Source organism: Strix aluco, chromosome 2 (genome assembly GCF_031877795.1).
Source record: "Strix aluco isolate bStrAlu1 chromosome 2, bStrAlu1.hap1, whole genome shotgun sequence".
Classification (NCBI taxonomy): domain Eukaryota; kingdom Metazoa; phylum Chordata; class Aves; order Strigiformes; family Strigidae; genus Strix; species Strix aluco.
Genome location: NC_133932.1, coordinates 116931894 through 116950555, shown reverse-complemented (window position 1 = coordinate 116950555; position 18662 = coordinate 116931894). Strand labels below are relative to the sequence as shown.

The following is an 18662-nucleotide window of genomic DNA, read 5'->3' as shown; positions in this document are numbered from 1 at the left end:
CCCTGTAGCAATTATAACATATAGCAATTCATAGCATATAAAGTATTTCATGTTTTCCACTGAATACCATTATATGAAATCAAGAAGTCAAAAGGGGATTTTTCTCCCAAATCCTTTTTGTTCCAGCATGATTCTCTGCATTCATAGTCAATCAATTTATCTCATTTAGCTTTTACACTTTTAGCTTTATTGTCTTGTCTTCTCTGAATCAAGCAAAGTCAAATTTGTTTTGCAGAACTGCTTTTCTGTAATATTGTGTAGAGATGTTTATTGTATTACTATTCTTAGTTCTTTTTTAATCTTTTCATAATATTAACACTCTTGAATTTCTGTAGTATTCCAAACTGTATAAAAAATGAACAGCAGCAAGCTTAAGTCTGTCTTGATACTTTTTTCAAGGTTACTGAGGTGTAAAGTCTCACAGTTTGTCTTTTGTCTAATCTGTTTTTAGTTAGCAGATCTTCAGTTAATATTCAGCCAGAACATATATTACGTGATGTGTATCCATCTTGTTTCTTTCCAAACATAGATGAGAAACATTTCTTGAAACTGTCTCTGTCCACTGTTCAGTCTTTGCTATTGCTAGAAATTTTTTTGTTCTTATATACTTAGGTTCTTATATATCTTAATTTTTTTTGCAGCGTTAGTGCTGTCAGCTTCTCATGCCACCCTTGTGCACTTAATAACTTCAAATTTGTTGACTTCTTTTCCATTTTTTCATTTATTCCACAGTACTTTTTACATCAAATTGTTGTATTTGGATCATCCAGAATTCTTTCTGAGATTTCCAATTTCATGTTTCTCAGTTCATTTTTTTTTTTTCTCAGACTTAAAAAAGCAGCCTATGTCAAATACTATATCTATGTGTATTTGTATTACTTGATGGTCTGTCTTCTTTTTCACCCATGTTGACATGCATATAATCTGCTAATTGTCATTGGCCCATAGACCATTACCATCACTAAGTGAGAACCATAGAAATGTAATCTTGGCTTTCCTGTAGAGTGCTACCTGACACACCTCTTTGCCTGTTCTGGTGTTCCTAGCAGACTTTAGCTCTTTTTGCCCTTCAGAATACAATTTATCTTAAAAGATATCAATAATTTATCTTAAAAGATATCAGTAGTGCCACTGAAGTATACTTTTTTCTTACCGATTAGAATTTGTTAATTACGATATTCATGCAATAAAATCTGAAATTGTGTTAGTTATAGTTTATGCTCATTCCGGTTGTATATTTTTTGAAGTGTATTATGCTTGTTATAGTCCCATATGGTGAAGCATTTTGCAGCTGTTCTTAATCTTTTTCTGTACTACTTTCCTTATGTTTTGGTTTCTATCCTTTCATTTGTCGGTCTCTTCTACTATTCAATGATAAAAATTACTTATTTTGTCTTTTGAAACAGTATAATTAAACATCAGTCCTTAAGCTCTGAAATAGGCCATAAATGTTGTAAACATTATTTTTCACATCTAACTGAAAGCAGAGACATTTTATTACTGTCATATAAGGTATGCAAATTAGGATCAAATTCAAATAGCATGTTATGTAAACTGGATTTATTTATTATTTTCTTGTTATTGTTGCTATGTAGTTGGATTTCTGAACAAAAAGTTACACTTACATTTCCAGGTAACTGACAAAACAAAAAGTAAGAAAACAGAAATTAACACAAAGACTCAAATAAATAAAAGTAAGCAGAGAAAAAATGTTATGTTGGCCAAGCACAGTACTCTTAGTGATTGTGGAGGTGCAATTTGTTGATTTAATAATCCAAAAAACCTCCTTCCAAATTAGAACTTCCTTTCCATGATGATTTCACACAGTTCCCCTTCTTTTTGGGTTTTTTTTTTTTTTTTTTTTTAATCATTTGCTTGTTAGCACTTCTTAAAAAATAACTAAGCAAGGCTTTATGGACTGTTCTTTCTTCTTTTTCTGAGATTATGATAAAAATTGTCTGAGGTAAAATGTGATTTGGTTATGCTGTTTGAAATGTCTTCTGTAAAAGTCTTTGCCTACCAGATCATAAACAATCATATTAACACATCTTTAGAAGTTAATATCCCTTAGGTGAGTGGTAGAGACAGATCCTGTGTATGCCTCCAGTTATTGCACAGTGAAGTAGAAGAGGTTATCTTAGCCACTAGGCAAACCCATTCTCCTCCAAACTGGAACACAGAAGGAATATTCTCATGATCAGCAATGTCTTGGCTGGTATGTGGCATATTTGAAGAAATTGATTTTTGTCTGCTGATCATGTATTTAGTTGGGCATCTAACAAGCAAGAAAGGATGTTAGATTTAAAAATGCTGATGTTCTTTAATCTAGACTGATAGCAGTCTCTTCTTTTGAGAATTAAGGCTATAAAAACTTTGTGTATATTGCTCTGTCTTCTAAAAAAGAACATGATTTTTAAAGCATATGTATGTTGTTTAGCTTCCAGGAATCTATCTGAAATATTTTAATGGCATTAACAGATCTATATTTTGACATGCTGAATGACATGAGGTACTATGGACGTATGACTTTTACAATTTAAGCAACATTGTGAAATGTAATGATTTTTTTCTTTTTATTCTTTCTCTTTTTTTCCCTAGGGAGAAAGGTTTAATTGTAAGAAATGGATGCTAAAGGATTGCAAGGAGAAGATAAACTAAAGATGCTCATAATTTTACTAGCATATTTGGTAAGTTAAAAATTAATATTTTTTTTTCCGCAGGATGAATGTAGAAAAAATTATATTGGACGCAGGAGTGGTGTCTGTTGTTTTACACATTACTGTTAACACTAAAAGCCTTAAACACATACTTAGACAACTACATTTGCATTTTAACAATTTAAAAGTGAGCTTGGTCAACTGATTTGTATAATTTCTTGCTATTCCTCACATACAATTAGAAAATTTTACTTTGTGAGCCTCTTCATGGAAGAAGGACTGGACTAAGAATATATAGGTGAATATAGTGCTGTGAAAGTGAGCCTCGAGAGGCATCATGGGTCAGCAGGAAAGCACCTGAAGAGTAGCACAAAGGAATTCCAGACGCTCCAGTCAGTAAGTCAGCTTCATGGGGGCCCAACTTAAATGCCTCTATGCAAACACATGTATCATGGGGAATAAACAAGAATAGTTGAAAATGTGCACATGCCTGCAGGGCTGTGATCTTACTGGCATCACAGAGATCTGGGATGGCTTCTATAACTGGAGTGTTGGAATGGAAGGATACAGGCTCTCTAGGAAGGACAGGCAGAAGAAATGAGGAGGGAATGTCGTCCTCTGTCAATGACCATCTGGAGTGCATGGAGCTCCTCCTGGGGATGGCTGAGGAGCCAACTCAGAGCTTATGGGTCAGGATTAAAGAGAGGGCAGGGACAGGTGACATTATAGTGGGGGTCTGCTGCAGGCCACCTGAACAGGAAGACTGAGTGGATGAGGCCCTCTGTAGACAGATAGATAAGAACAGCCTCACATTCACAAGCCCTGGTCCTCATGAGGGACTTCAACCACCCTGATACTTGTTGGAGGAACAACACAGCAGGGTGTAAGCAATCCAGGAGGTTACTGGAATGCGTTGATGATAACTTCTTTCTCCAAATGATAGAGGAGCCAACAAGGAGAGGTGCTTTGCTGGACCTTGTTCTCACCAACAAGGAGAGGCAGGTGGAGAGTGTGAAGCTCAAGGGCAGCCTTGGCTGCAGTGACCATGAAATGGTGGAGTTCAAGATCCTTAGGGCAGCGAGGAGGGCACACAGCAAGCTCACTACCCTGGACTTCAGGAGAGCAGACTTTGGCCTCTTCAGGGATCAGCCTGGCAGAGTACCATGGGATAAAGCCCTGGAGGGGCCCAAGAAAGCTGGTTGGTATTCAAGGATCACCTCCTCCAAGCTCAGGAGTGATGCATCCCAACAAAGAGGAAGTCAGGTAAGAATTCCGGGGGCCTGCATGGCTGAAGAAGGAGCTCTTGGACAAATTCAAACACAAAAAGGAAGCCTGCAGAGGGTGGAAGCAAGGACAGGTAGCCTGGGAGGAGTATAGAGAAACTGTCTGAGCAGCCGGGGATCAGGTTAGAAAAGCCAAAGCCCCGATAAAATTAAATCTGGCAGGGATGTCAAGAGCAACAAGAAAAGCTTCTATAGGTACATTGGTGATAAAAGGAAGACTAGGGAAAATGTGGGCCCTCTCCAGAAGGAAATGGGAGACCTGATTATCTGGGACATGGAGAAGGCTGAGGTACTCAATGACTTTTTTGCCTCCAGTCTTCAGTGGCAAATGCTCCAGCCACACCGTCCAAGTTGCAGAAGGCAAAGGCAGGGACTGGGAGAATGAAGAACTGCCCACTGTAGGAAATCAGGTTTGAGACCATCTAAGGAACCTGAAGGTGCACAAGTCCATGGGACCTGATGAGATGCATCCATGGATCCTGAGGGAACTGGCGGATGAAGTCACTAAGCCACTATCCATCATATTTGAGAAGCGGCAGTCTGTTGAATTTCCCACAGACTGGAAAAGGGGAAACATAACCTCCACTTTTAAAAAGGGAAAAAAGGAAGACATGAGGAACTACAGGCCAGTCAGTCTCACCTCTGTGCCCATCAAGATCAAGGATTCCTCCTGGAATTCCTCGTGGAAACTATGCTAAGGCACATGGAAAATAGTGAGGTGATTGGTGACAGCCAACACGGCTTCACTAAGGGCAAATTGTGCCTGGCAAATTTGGTGGCCTTCTACAACAGGGTTAGGGTGTTGGTTGATAAGGGAAGAGCAACTGATGTCATCTACACGGACCTGTGCAAAGCATTTGATGCTGTCCTGCCTGATGTCCTTATCTCTAAATTGGAGTGACATGGGTTTGATGGACAGACCACTTGTTGAATAAGGAATTGGCTGGATGGTTGCATTCTAAGAATTGTGGTCAATGGCTTGATGTCCAAGTGGAGAGTAGTGATGAGTGGCATTTCTCAGGGGTCACCTCTTTGTTGGAGACATGGACAGTAGGATTGAGTGCACCCTCAGCAAATTTGCCGATGACACCAAGCTGTGTGGTGTGGTTGACACGCTGGAGGGAAGGGATGTGCCATCCAGGAGGGACCTGGACAGGCTTGAGAGGTGGGCCCATGCAAACCTCAACAAGGCCAAGTGCAAGGTCCTGCACATGGGTCGGGGCAATCCCAAGCACAAATACAGGCTGGGCAATGTGTGGATTGAGAGCAACCCTGCGGAGAAGGACTTGGGGGTGTTGGTTGGCAAGAAGCTCAACATGACCTGGCAATGTGTGTTTGCAGCCCAGAAAGCCAACCATATCCTGGGCTACATCAAAAGAAGTGTGACCAGCAGGTCAAGAGAGGTGATTCTCCCCCTCTACTCTGCTCTCATGAGACCCCACCTGCAGTACTGTGTCCAGCTCTGGGGCCCCCAACGTAAGAGGGACATGGACCTGTTGGAGCGAGTTCAGAGGAGGGCCATGAAGATGGTCGGAGGGCTGGAGCACCTCCCCTATGAGGACAGGCTGAGAGAGTTGGGGTTGTTCGTGTGGAGAAGAGAAGGCTCCGGAGAGACCTTATAGCGGCCTTCCAGTACCTAAAGGGGGCCTACAGGGAAGATGGAAGGGACTCTTTTATCAGGGAGTGTAGGGATAGGAGAAGGGGTAATGGCTTTAGAGTGAGAGATGGTAGATTTAGATTAGATGTAAGGAAGACATTCTTCACTGTGAGAGTGGGGAGACATGGGAACAGGTTGCCCAGAGAAGCTGTGGCTGCCCCCTCCCTGGAAGTGTTCAAGGCCAGGTTGGACGGGGCTTTGAGCAACCTGGTGTAGTGGAAGGTGTCCCTGCCCATGGCAGGGGGCTTGGAACTAGATGATATTTAAGGTCCCTTCCAACCCAAACCGTTCTATGATACTGCCTCACTTCAGAGAGATGGCAGGAATTCTAGGCAATTTGCAGTGACCATCTCTTAGTACAGAATGCTATATACATAGTTTAGGAGTTTGGAGTATTCAGTTATCGACAGAACATAGCGTAGCACACAATTACATTGCCTACTCAGCGTATTCAACTCTGTCTTGCAGAGACAAGCTCTCTAGAACTAAGGGTAATGAACGCTTCGTAGCTATCAGAAAGGCTTTGGTCTTTCTGAAAAGGCTTAATACACAAAGTAAGAATTTAGTAGCAATTGTACACATTTAATTTAAAATTCTATTAAGGGAGCTCACAGGGTTTGCTAATGTGACTGGGTAGGATTCCAGTGATTATACTGAGACTTTGCATGGCTGATATTACTGCTTATGGTATTTCTCATAACCTTAGTTTCCGGTTTGGTCAGATAAATGTCTCTGAAGGCAGAAATTGGACTCTCTCTCTGATTTGGCCCATTACATATAAAGTGATAGTGAAATTTAGATAAATAGTATTCATACAGGTTTGGGGTTTTTTTAAGTTTCCAAATTATTTAAGTGACCTTTTAAAATCTCTAAATATTTATGTTTAAAGGAATAGATTTTAGCTTATTTATTCAATTGTAATAGCATCATTAGAAAAATTTAAAACCACAAAATAATGAAACATGGCAATATAATGTCATGTGATGTAGCTTACTGTCATGAAAATTGTAGCTTTAGTAAATGGTCATGTGCATTTTTTGCAATGTTGATTAAGATGAGGAACTTAAACTCATGCTCAAACAATTATTTTAACATTCCACAGGTGCCAAATATCAAGCAGGTCTTCTAAAAATTGTAAAAATATTGGAATCATGGAGTACTGAGAACCTTTAAACTTCAGGCCACCTACCCATGTTTGGAGTTAGATGATTAATTTTCATTGCCATATTTAAAGTTTTTGACAATGCAGAATGTTATTTTTAAGATAAAACCATTAATTTATTTCTCAGATTTAGAGTTTATATAAATTACATGTTAATCACAGATTAATTATATTTTGGTGAGTGTACTTTTTTTTTTTTTAAAGCTAAGTAGGGTAATTTGTGAGACCGGAGATTGCAGAGAGCAAGAATTTAGGGACTATACTGGAAACTGTATCCTCTGCAAACAGTGTGGACCTGGAATGGAACTCTCAAAGGTAAGAAAATCATGCTTTCTTGAATATACTTTGTTTCCAGTAAATGCATTTACGTATGTGGTTAAAATAATAAATATCTGTACTTATGTAGGAATATTTTTTTAATTATTTTGGCGTTTGAACCTTTTACAGTTTTTCAAGTACCATGTTTTCTGGTTCTCTTTTATATAAAATGCTCAATTCAGAAAATGATGATGCTATTAATAAAGTAGGCAGTACCATTAAAGGATCTGAGTATGGGCTCTCAACTTAAAATTTTCTTTTTTTTCATAATATTTTTTTATTTAAAAATGTTAGTGCCACAAAGGGGGGAAAAACCTACAGGGAATTAAGACAGAATAACCATCCTGTGTAGACCAGAGAACGAAAAATGAATTTCAAACTACTGATTGGTACAGAACACTGAAATGGGGGCGGGGCTTGAATTTTACCATGCCAATTTTCAGAATCAGTTCTGGATTTTAGGTGAAATTGCCACTATAAACAATGTTTAAATGTTTTCTGTACAACAGCTTGTTTTAACAGAATGGTTTATAATAAAAGTAACGGCTTAAGCACATGAATACAGAATAGGATTCAAGTGACAACTGAGATACTTCCTTAGAGCAGCTAGGAAATGGGCGATTGTTCTGTTTTCACTAGGTCAGTGGTTGGAGCACTTCGTGTTGGGAAGCTAGATTCAAGTGAGGCTCAATTTCTTTGTTTTACAACTTACTAAAAATGCTATAAACCTAATCATATCTTTATGCCCTGTAAAGTAGTTGAGAAGGCCGAGGCCAGAAAAATACATGGCAATATGTAGAAAGAACGTAAGAAGTTCTTGTTAGTATCAAGGAGAAGGTAAGATGAGTCTTATGTAAATGTTTTTTCTTTTAGAACAACCACATCTCTTCCAAAAGAAAATCCCTATTAACGTTTTAGAAATAGCAGGTTTTTTAGGAGTGCAGAAATGAATCAACAGAGATGAATGGTGACTGAGCTTATGGACTGGGATTCAATAGAACTCGAAAGTTAACTTGACAAAATTTCCAGCAAAATTCTAAGTCTGGATGCAAGTCTTGAGGGGGATTTTAGTTGCTTTCAGTACACAGAAAGTAGGTGCAGAGAAAGGTATATGAGCAAGGATAGAGAACAATGAAGGAACATATAGCTGAAACAGGAGGGAGGGAGGGAGAGGAGGAGGGAAGGATATGGTGAGATTCACCAACTCGATCACTGGAGGTGTGAGAGGTAACAGAATGAGTTATGCATCATGGGGAGGCTGGATGTTTTGGGGGAGCAGGTGTGTCATGCTAGAGGTGTGAAGATGGTCAGGCAAAATAAAGAATGCAAGCTGGTGTTATGAAGGGTGAGCAGACTTGTCAAGTCTCATGCATAAACATAAGACTTTTTCTTCAGTGGCCAGCTACTATACCTACATCTTGCCTGTTGTAACTGTACAGTCTAATCGATACCTGATAGGTGGGGCCATAAAGCAAGAGGAAGGTAGCTGCCCTGCCCAATGCCTTTGCATACAGAAGGGCAAACTCTGTTTTGTACTCTTACTGATAGTGTAAAAAGGATGATAAAGGTAGAATTTAGGGTGTTATTTAGGAGTGAAATTTAATTTTCAGCATTGCTTCTGTAGGCAAATGTGTTATGTAGATCCAAGGGGGAATTTGAAATGTTATTTTTGAAAATTTTTTAACATGAAACATTACTAGGTCTGGTGTGTATGTATGTTTAAGCAACAGGGAAAAAGAAGCTTTCAGTTTGTGGCTTTGTATTTCTTACTATATTCAGCTCTGAAAAAAGGCACAAGTTAAGTATTGTGGTTTGTGGGTGGTTTGAAGAGATTTACTGAAATTGAGTGGCACATTTTCCCTGTCTCTCCACCCCCTGTAGCTAGTGTTCAGTGTGTTAACAGATATATTTAATTTCACACTTTTAGTGCGGATTGCTTTCTGTGTAAGGCCGTACTAGTTAACATTTAGTCATACAAACAATGATGTTGAAGTGTAGTGAAGGATGTGATGCTGTGACTGTAACTGAAATGCAGTTGAAAGTAGTCTTGCTGAACGACAGCTTGAAGCAACAAAGTATGTTAAGTCAAAGGTCAGAATGCAAAGGGAGAGGGGATTTAATGATATATTTGAAGTAATTTGCAGCACAGGGGGAGTTTTGTTTGATTTTTTTTTTTTTTTTTTACATGTGAGAAACAATGATGTAATTATGCTGTAGTTTAATAACAGTTTCTTAATAACAAATAATGTGTCTGTTTTCTATCAAATATTTAGTGCTCATGGATAAAACTAGATATACTGCTGGATGTGTGAGCATGACTGTATATCTAAGTATATAGTAAAATACAATGCTACCAGTGGGGTTTTTGGTTTAGTTCCCCCCCCAATGTGTTTTAAGCAATTGACTGACAGGTTTCTTTTTTATGTTGGTTACAAAAAACCTCAGCCTATGTTGTTGAATACAAAAGGCCAGCTATTGAGTCACGCAGCAGTGGACCATGTGAATGGTTGATATAAAACATGTGTCCCTGTTTCCTTCCCTTGAAACTTGGATCAGGTAGAACTTCTGCTGCTGAGTAAGCTGAAGCAGACAGGTCTAATGTCAAGGACTGTAGAGCCCTCACTTCACTCTTATTTATGAGAAACTACTTCATCTTAGTTACAATATAAATCTGTAGATTTTTCTTGTTATTACTGACTGTACAAAAGTAGGAACTATGTTCCTTTCAAAAGCCAAGTAGAGGTAGTAGGCTAAACACTATGAAAGGAAAACTGGAGTTCTCAAGATAAAAATTAAAATAAATACCCTGGTACAGATGTGCACTATGACTTAAACACATTGCCACTGAATTGGTCAGCAACCAGTTTAGAGCATAAGTACACCTGTGCATGTACTTTCTTCCTTTTGCCTTTGTTAAACTGAGTAAACAGTGTTATAGAAATCAAAACTAGTATGTTGTTACCTAATTGTGATACCTGTTTTTCTTAAACTTCATTGGGATTTTTATTGTGGAGTTATAAAACCCCGTTAAGTCAACAGTCATTAGTTGTCCCTGCACTTAAGGGAAGACACAGTGACACCTGAATATCAGACTTAAGAATCTTAACACAGGCTGCACAGGTGACTTAAGGTGTGGTTAAAGCTTAATCAGATCAGGTCCTGTCTGACAGTCCAGTCTGTTCCCATCACCACAGACTTGCATCAATATGGATAAATGTGCAAGGCAGAATACCACCTGTACAGAGTGTGTTTTACACATACTTATTTTTACAACTGTTAACTTGATTTATTTATATGACCTTTGTTGCTATACTATGTGAATAGTTCGTAATACCTTTCTAAGTTAGGGAAATGCTGTTGCCTTTCCTTAATTTATACATGAGACACTAGCACAGAAATCAACTTGCCCGTGGTAATGCAGGAAGCTTTGGTGGAACAGAGTAGACGGAGGCCACAGCGTGGAACAAGAGGATAGAGGCTCCCTCTTCACAAAGTGCCACATGGACAAGACAAGGGGCAACGGGTACAAGTTGTACCAGGAGAGAGGTTTTATCCCTATGTAAGAAAGACATTTTTTACAGTGAGAACATCCATGCACTGGAACAACCTCCCCAGGAACATGGCAGAGTCCCCATCACTGGAGGTTTTTAGGATACAATTGGACAGGGTGCTAGATCATCTCATCTCTACTCCCCGTCCCATGAAAGGTTGGACCAGATGTTCTTTCAAGGTTCCTTCCAACCCGGGCTGTTCTAGGATTCTGTGATGAGTGTTTAATTTTAGTTACAAACTAGTGCGCAATCTATTGGATTGACCTTCCTGTCTGCATAGATAAGCAATTTCAGATACCCTTTATAGCATCAAACAAACAAACTAACCAGTAAAAAACCCCAGCCTTATTTCATGTAACTAGTTCTGAATCTAGACTATTCTTTTTGGGTATTGTTGTCACAGTTTAGTGGGACTCTATTTTTCAAGAATGTTTTTAAAGTAATTCTTTCTTCCTTAAAATAAGAAAAAATAGTACACCCTCCACTTTTCCTTTGTGATTCCCTATCAACTGTTCTAGCAGCAGTGCTGCAGATGTTGCATTAACTTAGAAGTAAAATCCATTGATCACTTATGTTAATTGTGTTTTTTATAAAGTACTTTTAACATATTGCCATTATAAGAAAGACAGCTTTGTTATTGTATGAACAATTTAGCATTGATGGGGAAGGGAGTGAAAGCTGCTTCTCCTGTTTGTTTGCTTCTATTTGTTTATTTTTTAAAAAAACCCAAAACTATATAGCCTTTTCTTCTCATAAACATGTGTCCTTAGTAATGTTTCTGAAGTCTTTGAACCACTGAAGCAGCTTGCTTTTGAGTGTGTGGGGTTTTTGTTGGGGGTTGTTTTTTGTCTGTTTTGTTTTTTGTTTTGGTTTGGGGTTTTTTTAAGCAATGCTTTCTTCTGGGGTGGGAGACTAAAATGATTGTACTGATTCAGAAGGAACTGTTTGCTTCATGTGGCTCAGGATTATTTCATTTCTGATTCATTTAGTAGGAAACAAAGCATAATGTAGTTAAGTTTAAGTGGTTTAGTATCTTTCATTCCTTAAGTGGCTTAAAGTTGCCAGTGCCTGAGTAGTCATTGCTGTGGCTTGATTTGTAAGAGCCTTTTTTGTCCTGTCTTACCAATAATGTGTTTCTGTATAAATCAAACCTTATATGTGATTCAAATTTATATAAATCACAATTAATGAAAAAAAAAAAACCTGGGATAGTCTGGGTTTCAGCCTTTTCCTGAAAATGTTCCAGTACAGAAATGAGTCCTTCTGGTCCTTTCACCATGTTTTGTCTTTTTAAAAAAATAAAAAATAAAAAATTCTGTAACTCTCTATAGCTTCCATGTATTTTTCTTTATTTATATAGGAAAAGCAGTCCCTATCTCAGCCTCATCAAACTTATATTGCAACTCAGAACTTTAACCGCAATTCTAGATTGTTTTGTCAACAGATCACATTTGAGGTCATAGTTCAGAAACACTGAAATGACAGTTTTGGCAATAGCAAGTTCTTTCCACAGTGCAGTGATGCTGACAGAGTAGATTTTTAGGGTGCACTATGGAACAGATCACTGAACTGATCACTTTTAACCTGGATCAGTCCCATGGTCAGACTTACAGCTCAGCCTCATAGTCAGTTGTATCGATAGAGCTGAGGACAATGTATGACAAGGAAGAAAAAGCAGAGATGAAAAGGAGAGAGTGCCTTAAGCCAGCATTGCCATCAAATACGTGATGATAAATACTGTCACCAAGAGACTGCAGCTGTACAGAGAGCCTGTGAAACAGAGGCAGCTTGATGGTTGCTAAGGCAGGGCTACATTTCATAGGTTGCTTCCTTGCAAGGAAAAAGATACCTGCATCTTGGCTCTGAAAAGGAAAAAAGGTGTCTTAATGACTGGAAGGCTTTTTCTTGAGAATACCCAAGTAGTCTTGTAATCATCGTGGCTTAAGTGAAACTTCTGTGTGCTGTACTGTCTAGGGACTTACATAGGTTGTGGCTAATCAGTGGAAGTAGAAACAAATTCTAAAATGTACTTGCGGATTATGATCTTGATGCCTGAAAGCATTTTTTTAAATGAAATTTGAGGTTATTTTAATTGAAAGAATGTTTAAAATCTAATTTACTGTTAATTTACTTTCTGCATTGCATTCAACTTTTAGGGAAAAACCATACCACTTAACTCCATTACTCTTTATAGTCTGCTGTACTTTTGGTTGTTCTGTCTGAATCAGTGTTTAGGTAGTGTACACTGAAAAAAAATGTTTACACTGCCAAAGTCGTACTTTGAGGGGTGTGTGTATTATTGTATACTTCTAATATTTCTAGCTTGAAACTAAGTTATGAGTTTAGTTAACTAGTTTGCTACAGATTCCTAGGTGGCCTTGACCAGTCATCTCACTTGATATCCTTAGTGAAACCCAATTCTGAACAAAGTTGCTCTGGGGATAGGTAACAAGATGTTACAATACTGTGATAGTGAAAGCTGTATAAAAATCCAGAAAATAGAAGTGCATTTGAATTTTTAGGATTTTTTTAAAATTAATTTTAATGCCATTTTCTAAATTAGTGTTTGGGTTTTCATGGCTTGTACTGTGTATCATTTGAGAGAGAAATTTTTCATTAATGTTACCTTGTACCATTGATGGTAGTGTTGAAAAGGAGAAGTGGAAAGGGAAGAGTGGGCTAAGTGTTCTTCACAGTACACTTCACAATAGGAGAAATAAATATAGCATATATTTACCTGCTGTAAATTTTTTTTTGTGCTTTCTTTTCTGGCACAAAAATAAAAAAGTGGGTTTTTTTGAAATCTAGCTAATTGAGGTTACAACTTTCATTTCTCTTTTCTGCAGTCCTGAGGTGAACTGCCACAGGTGATGAGCCCTCTTTTGAAAATATGAGTGGGAGGATAGAAGGGATGAGGGAAGTTGGAAACTATTCAAATCTCATCAGCCATATAACTTGACAGCTTCGTAAATAGTGCACTAGGAAAACTGGTGCACATCAGTTTTGCACATGTACTGATAAAAGATGAACAGTCAATTGTTTGTATCTTTGCTGGACTGCTAAATTATAAAGTCCAAGATTACAAAGGGTTTGAATCCATCATCTAAATCGTATCCTTCAGTTTTGGGAATGTGGTTAATTATGAGTACAGATCTGTTTGAAGTTCTGCCTGATTTACAAGCTTAAATATTTATTTGCACCTGCCAGGCAGTTAACTACCTCAAATATTATGTGAACATAAAAACCATGTATATAAAGTTGTAGTTGTTACGAATTATATCTGCAGAATTCCTGGCAAGGACTTAGAAGCCATCTTTGAAAAGACTGGAGACTGTAAATTCCTTGGGCAGAAGATTACTTTATATTGCATCCACCATTTTTATAGCTTTAAAGTAAACCATTCCAGGTTAAAGGACCACTAAGATGTGTCCATACATCCAACTATAGCAAAGCAGATCTGAGAGAGCTAGAAACAACTTAGTCAAGCTTTGGTAGTTTGGGCCAATGAGATGAAGGCATTTAATTCTGACTTTATTTCCTGGTGTTCGCTTGGTTTTGATCAGAAACTTCAAAGGTAGTCTGGAAAGGAAAACTTATAATTAAGTTAATTTAAGCCTTATATTTGAAAGTTTACTAGGACTTGGGAGGGACTGATTCCAAGTGATTTATCAAAAGATCCGAATATACACGGTTTGATGAGCTATATAATATACCCTATAACACTACTATTTGGATGATCTAAATAGAAAGAATAAAGAGTAGGTATTTAGAAAGAATGTGTTAAGGAATAATGAGATTCAATGAAGAAGTTTGTTTAGACTTAGGAAGAGCAAAATCTCCTAACAGTAGTTAGTCTGGTTCCAGTCCTTGGTGGTAAAAATGTAGCTTTGTAATTGCATAAATGAAATTGAGTGTAAAACTGAACACAATAAGATATTTTTAGATGATATAAAATAGAACTGCTAGAGCCTCCATTGTTTTGGCGTTGATTCCTAGTAGAAACTGGTAGGTTTGAAATAAAATGGTAGAAAATGTTCTATGGCTGCAGTAAATTTAAAAAAAAAAAAAAAAAAAAGAGAAATATTTTTATCTCCTTTTGCCTACCAGCTTTATTAGGGCCAGTATTTTCACAGGAGGACTGTGCTGTACAGTGTATGAAACTGTAGTATGCCTTTTTTTGTTACTAACTGCAATGATTTGTCTGTCTGTTGGAAACTGGTGGAAACCTCCTCTTAAGTTGCCCCTGTTGAAGATTTCTTGCAGTTTTCCCACTGGGAAGATGCCCTATTCTTCCACTGAGACCACATAGTGGAGCAGGATGTCCCCACATCGTGCCTTTCCCACCTACTCCCTTCCCAATAAGTCCTTTGCAGCAATTTGTTGTATCCCTCTTGCCATTTTGCAGTGTGTCACTAATGCATTGAATCTAGCTCCAAAGTACTGCAAAAAATTAATAGGATATTGAGATGAGAAAAGGGAGTAGCAACTCTCGGTAACTTGATAACTCTAAGAAATAGTGACATAAAAATGAAATAGATTGATAGTTCTTGATAATCAGTTCAGAGAATTCAGTCCCCAAACTATTACATGTTGTTGGGTGAAGTGTTTCTCTTCGCAGCCTGTCAGTTGTGTTAGGTGTCCTTTTGCAAATGAATGGAAATAATTTCTTTAAACAGCTATATTTGGGATACATAACCAACCTTAACAATATTCTTTGTATAGTAAAATATTGTTCCTCTCTGTGATCTGCAGAGCTATTAAACTTCTCCAACAGTTTAAGAACTGTTAGAACTGGAGCATATTGAGTTTCTGATTTCTTAGTGGCTAAGCAACGTTTCATGACTAGCTGATGGTCATTAACCAGCTCTGGTTTATTTGGTAACAAAAATTCTAAGCCTTTGAAGATCAGTGCACTCTCTTTGGCAATTAACTTTGTTCACCTTAGCTATGAACCTTAATATCAAAGTGCTTCTTTGCTGTTTTTGTAACTGAGTAAGTGCCTTTATACTTCACTTGTCCCAGTTTCTGCACTTTCACATGACTGACCTAATTAAAAAACAGACAGCTCAATAATTCTACCATAAGCTAGTAATAATGAAACTGTGGGAGTCCTTGAAGCCCTTTATCATTCAAATACACAGTGGTTTCATGAATAAAGTGGATGACTAAGTATTACTTATAGAAGTAAGGGAGATTATTAGCAGTGGAAGACACATTTGAACTTGCTAAAAGGATGGCTTTTGTCTCTAGAAAGACCTACTCTTGGTAATAATTACACTAGGTCTTCATTTTATCCCAGCATTCTCTTCTTGTTCACGCTTTCACTGAATAGCTTGCTATTGCTTGTTAATCCCTACAGGAATGCGGCTTTGGATATGGGGAGGATGCACAGTGCATGACATGCAGGCCAAACAGATTCAAGGAAGACTGGGGCTTTCAGAAGTGCAAGCCTTGTCTGGATTGTGCATTAGTTAACCGGTTTCAGAAGGCCAACTGTTCTGCCACCAGCAATGCACTATGTGGAGACTGTTTACCAGGGTAAGTCCATTTCTGAAGATGAGACTTGAAATTCAAAACTAATTTGTGTTAACATTTGCTTGTTCATGTCTTCCAGATAAAAGTTTGTATCCTTCATGTAAGTATGAAGGTCCTAGTTTCTAATCTTGGCCTTGCCAATAATTTACTGTATGATCTGAGCACATAATTTCAGAACTGCAGTCTTAATTATCTCATCTATAAAAATGGTTTGATATTACCTACCTGATCTTTGAGAGTATTGTCTATGCAGTGCCTGAGCAAAATACTTCAATATATTGTTACTGGTGACTTACTTCATTGTTATAAAAAATTAAACATTTGGAAACATACACAGTTACCTTCTTGAAGACTGATCACATTATCTGCTTACTTTTTTTCCCCTCCTTAGGTCAATGCCTAAAAATTCTCGTACACGTATATTTTTAGGTCAAAAATAGTGGCTGTGACTTATGCTCCTGAATTTCCTTGGTCATGTTGGTAAAGTCATAGAGCATGATCCTGGCTGAGAATCATAAATGGATTGGAAAGAATTGTTGTGGAACAAATTATAACAGTGTAGAGACTCACTGAAACTGCTGTTAGAAATCAGGACCTGTGCTTAGTTTGTTGTCCAGTCATCCCAGATCTGTTGCTAATCTTCTCTGTTTGTAGTATTGTTAAGATCTCCAAAAGGCTATTCTTTACGTTATGGCCAAGGTCTGCTATTATAAATGCATGCCATGAATTTGTTAAAAGGCATTTCTGATGCTTTTTTGATTTATGGATTGGTAGTTTAATTGATAGGAGTAGGTTATGAGAACCAATCTGCACTTGTAACAGCCTTTGTATTTTCAGGGTATATATTTCAGAGATGCTTAAAAGTTGATACATTTGTTTCCTATATATTTCTCAGCCATTTTATTTTATTTATTTTTATATACTTTTTTTAAATACCAACTATCAAATATCTGAACACTGTTGAAGCTCCTACACTTATTCCTTTCAAGCCAGAAGTGAGGTCTCTTCATTTAAAAACACTTAGTAATGCTTTGGTAACTAATGTTATATAAGTCATGGTATAAGAAGGTGCAGCCCCAGGCATTAGATGTTACTCACAACCACTCTTGATACTACCTGCAGCCACATGGTGGATTGATTTATGCTCTTAGTACTTATTAATATATACATATTACAGGGCTTATTTGGCTGTCAGCAGGGAGAAAATTTTCTTCTTGTGGTGTAAACAATATACGCTAAATTTTGGAAGACGAGAAAGGAACAAAACAGTAGTCAGCTTAAAACATGAATTAAGGGTAAATCTAAACTGAGAGACCTGGGAATGCTTCTTAGTATTCTGGACTAGAATGTATTCTAGATACCTGTGTTGAGTATGTGTTAAAATGAGGGCTATTGCCACAACCTGCTTTTACTGGCAGCAAAGTTGGAAACGTGAGGAGGGAGGGAGTCATGGGTAGGGAAGTCACAGATCATCTGCTCTGGACATTTTGGAGAGCAGAACTTTAGAACACGCCACCAGTCATACCTGTCTGTCAGTTTAGATGCTGCCTAAGCGAATAGACGATATAACTAGCCAAGCCAAATGGTTTAGCTAATGTTTTACCTCTCAGTGATCATATTTATTTCTGTTTTGCACAGGTTTCCAACATGCCATTCCCTGTTGTTCAGCTTCAAAACACTACAGTGAGCATGTCAGCTAAAAACAAATATTAACACATTTCATTCAGAGTAAATGATCACAGTGGCCACTTCAGTCTTACAGCCTATGAATCTGTTTCTGTTCGCATTGTTAAAGCATGAGTTTCTTGAGCAGTTCGAAAGCTGTTTGCTTTAGCTGATACAGTCTTCATACTTTAATGGCATTTGCAGTGTTAGTAACTTAACATCAGTAGATTTAGTACTTTTTATTTAATGTACCACTACCACTACAGAAAATGCTTAATTCATGTACTCATCTTGAACAGACCACAGTTATTGATTCTAGCTTGGTGCTAATGACTGGTTGAAAGATAGACCTACTTGATTAGGGAGCTGTTGTAGATAAGTTCTTTAGAGGATGTCATACTCTCATACAAATTTGAAATATAGCACTCTAAAGTTCTGCTTTTTCATTTAGTATTATTCTTGTTCCCTGGTTTAGGAATGTAGACTTCTGCCTGTCACTGTAGTCAGTAAGCTCTTCAAACATAAATTCAATAGTAGAGTTCTTGAAGTGTCTTTAGAATAAAATGTCTCCTTTGGTATGACAGCTTGTTTTTTTAATGTTTTTGCATTAATTTCTTTAGGAATGAGTAACTGGCTGGTTAGTTTGCTTTAAAGTTTTATTTTATTGTTCACCTGCTACTGCTTGTGGCCTCCCATTGCTATTAGTTATCTAAACCATCTAACTGATACTTCTGTTTGCAATATCCATTTTTTCATACCTTGAAATGCTTGCTATCTAGAATTTTTAAAGTATGCATTTAAGTGAGAATACGAAAGCAAAGTAGAGAATTGGAT

General features: G+C 37.6%; 1 protein-coding gene across 4 annotated transcripts in view; it reads left to right on the top strand.

Moving 5' to 3' along the window:
• The window catches only part of TNFRSF19 (TNF receptor superfamily member 19), a 66750-nt gene that overhangs the window by 10624 nt on the left and 37464 nt on the right, over positions 1 to 18662 (top strand). For all 4 annotated transcript variants that reach the window (XM_074816003.1, XM_074816006.1, XM_074816004.1 and 1 more), the window contains 3 exons: positions 2599 to 2687; positions 6964 to 7074; positions 15988 to 16166. In XM_074816003.1, the coding sequence (XP_074672104.1) occupies positions 2622 to 2687; positions 6964 to 7074; positions 15988 to 16166 (356 nt within the window). In that variant the 5' untranslated portion in view covers positions 2599 to 2621. The remainder of the gene's footprint in view (positions 1 to 2598; positions 2688 to 6963; positions 7075 to 15987; positions 16167 to 18662) is intronic.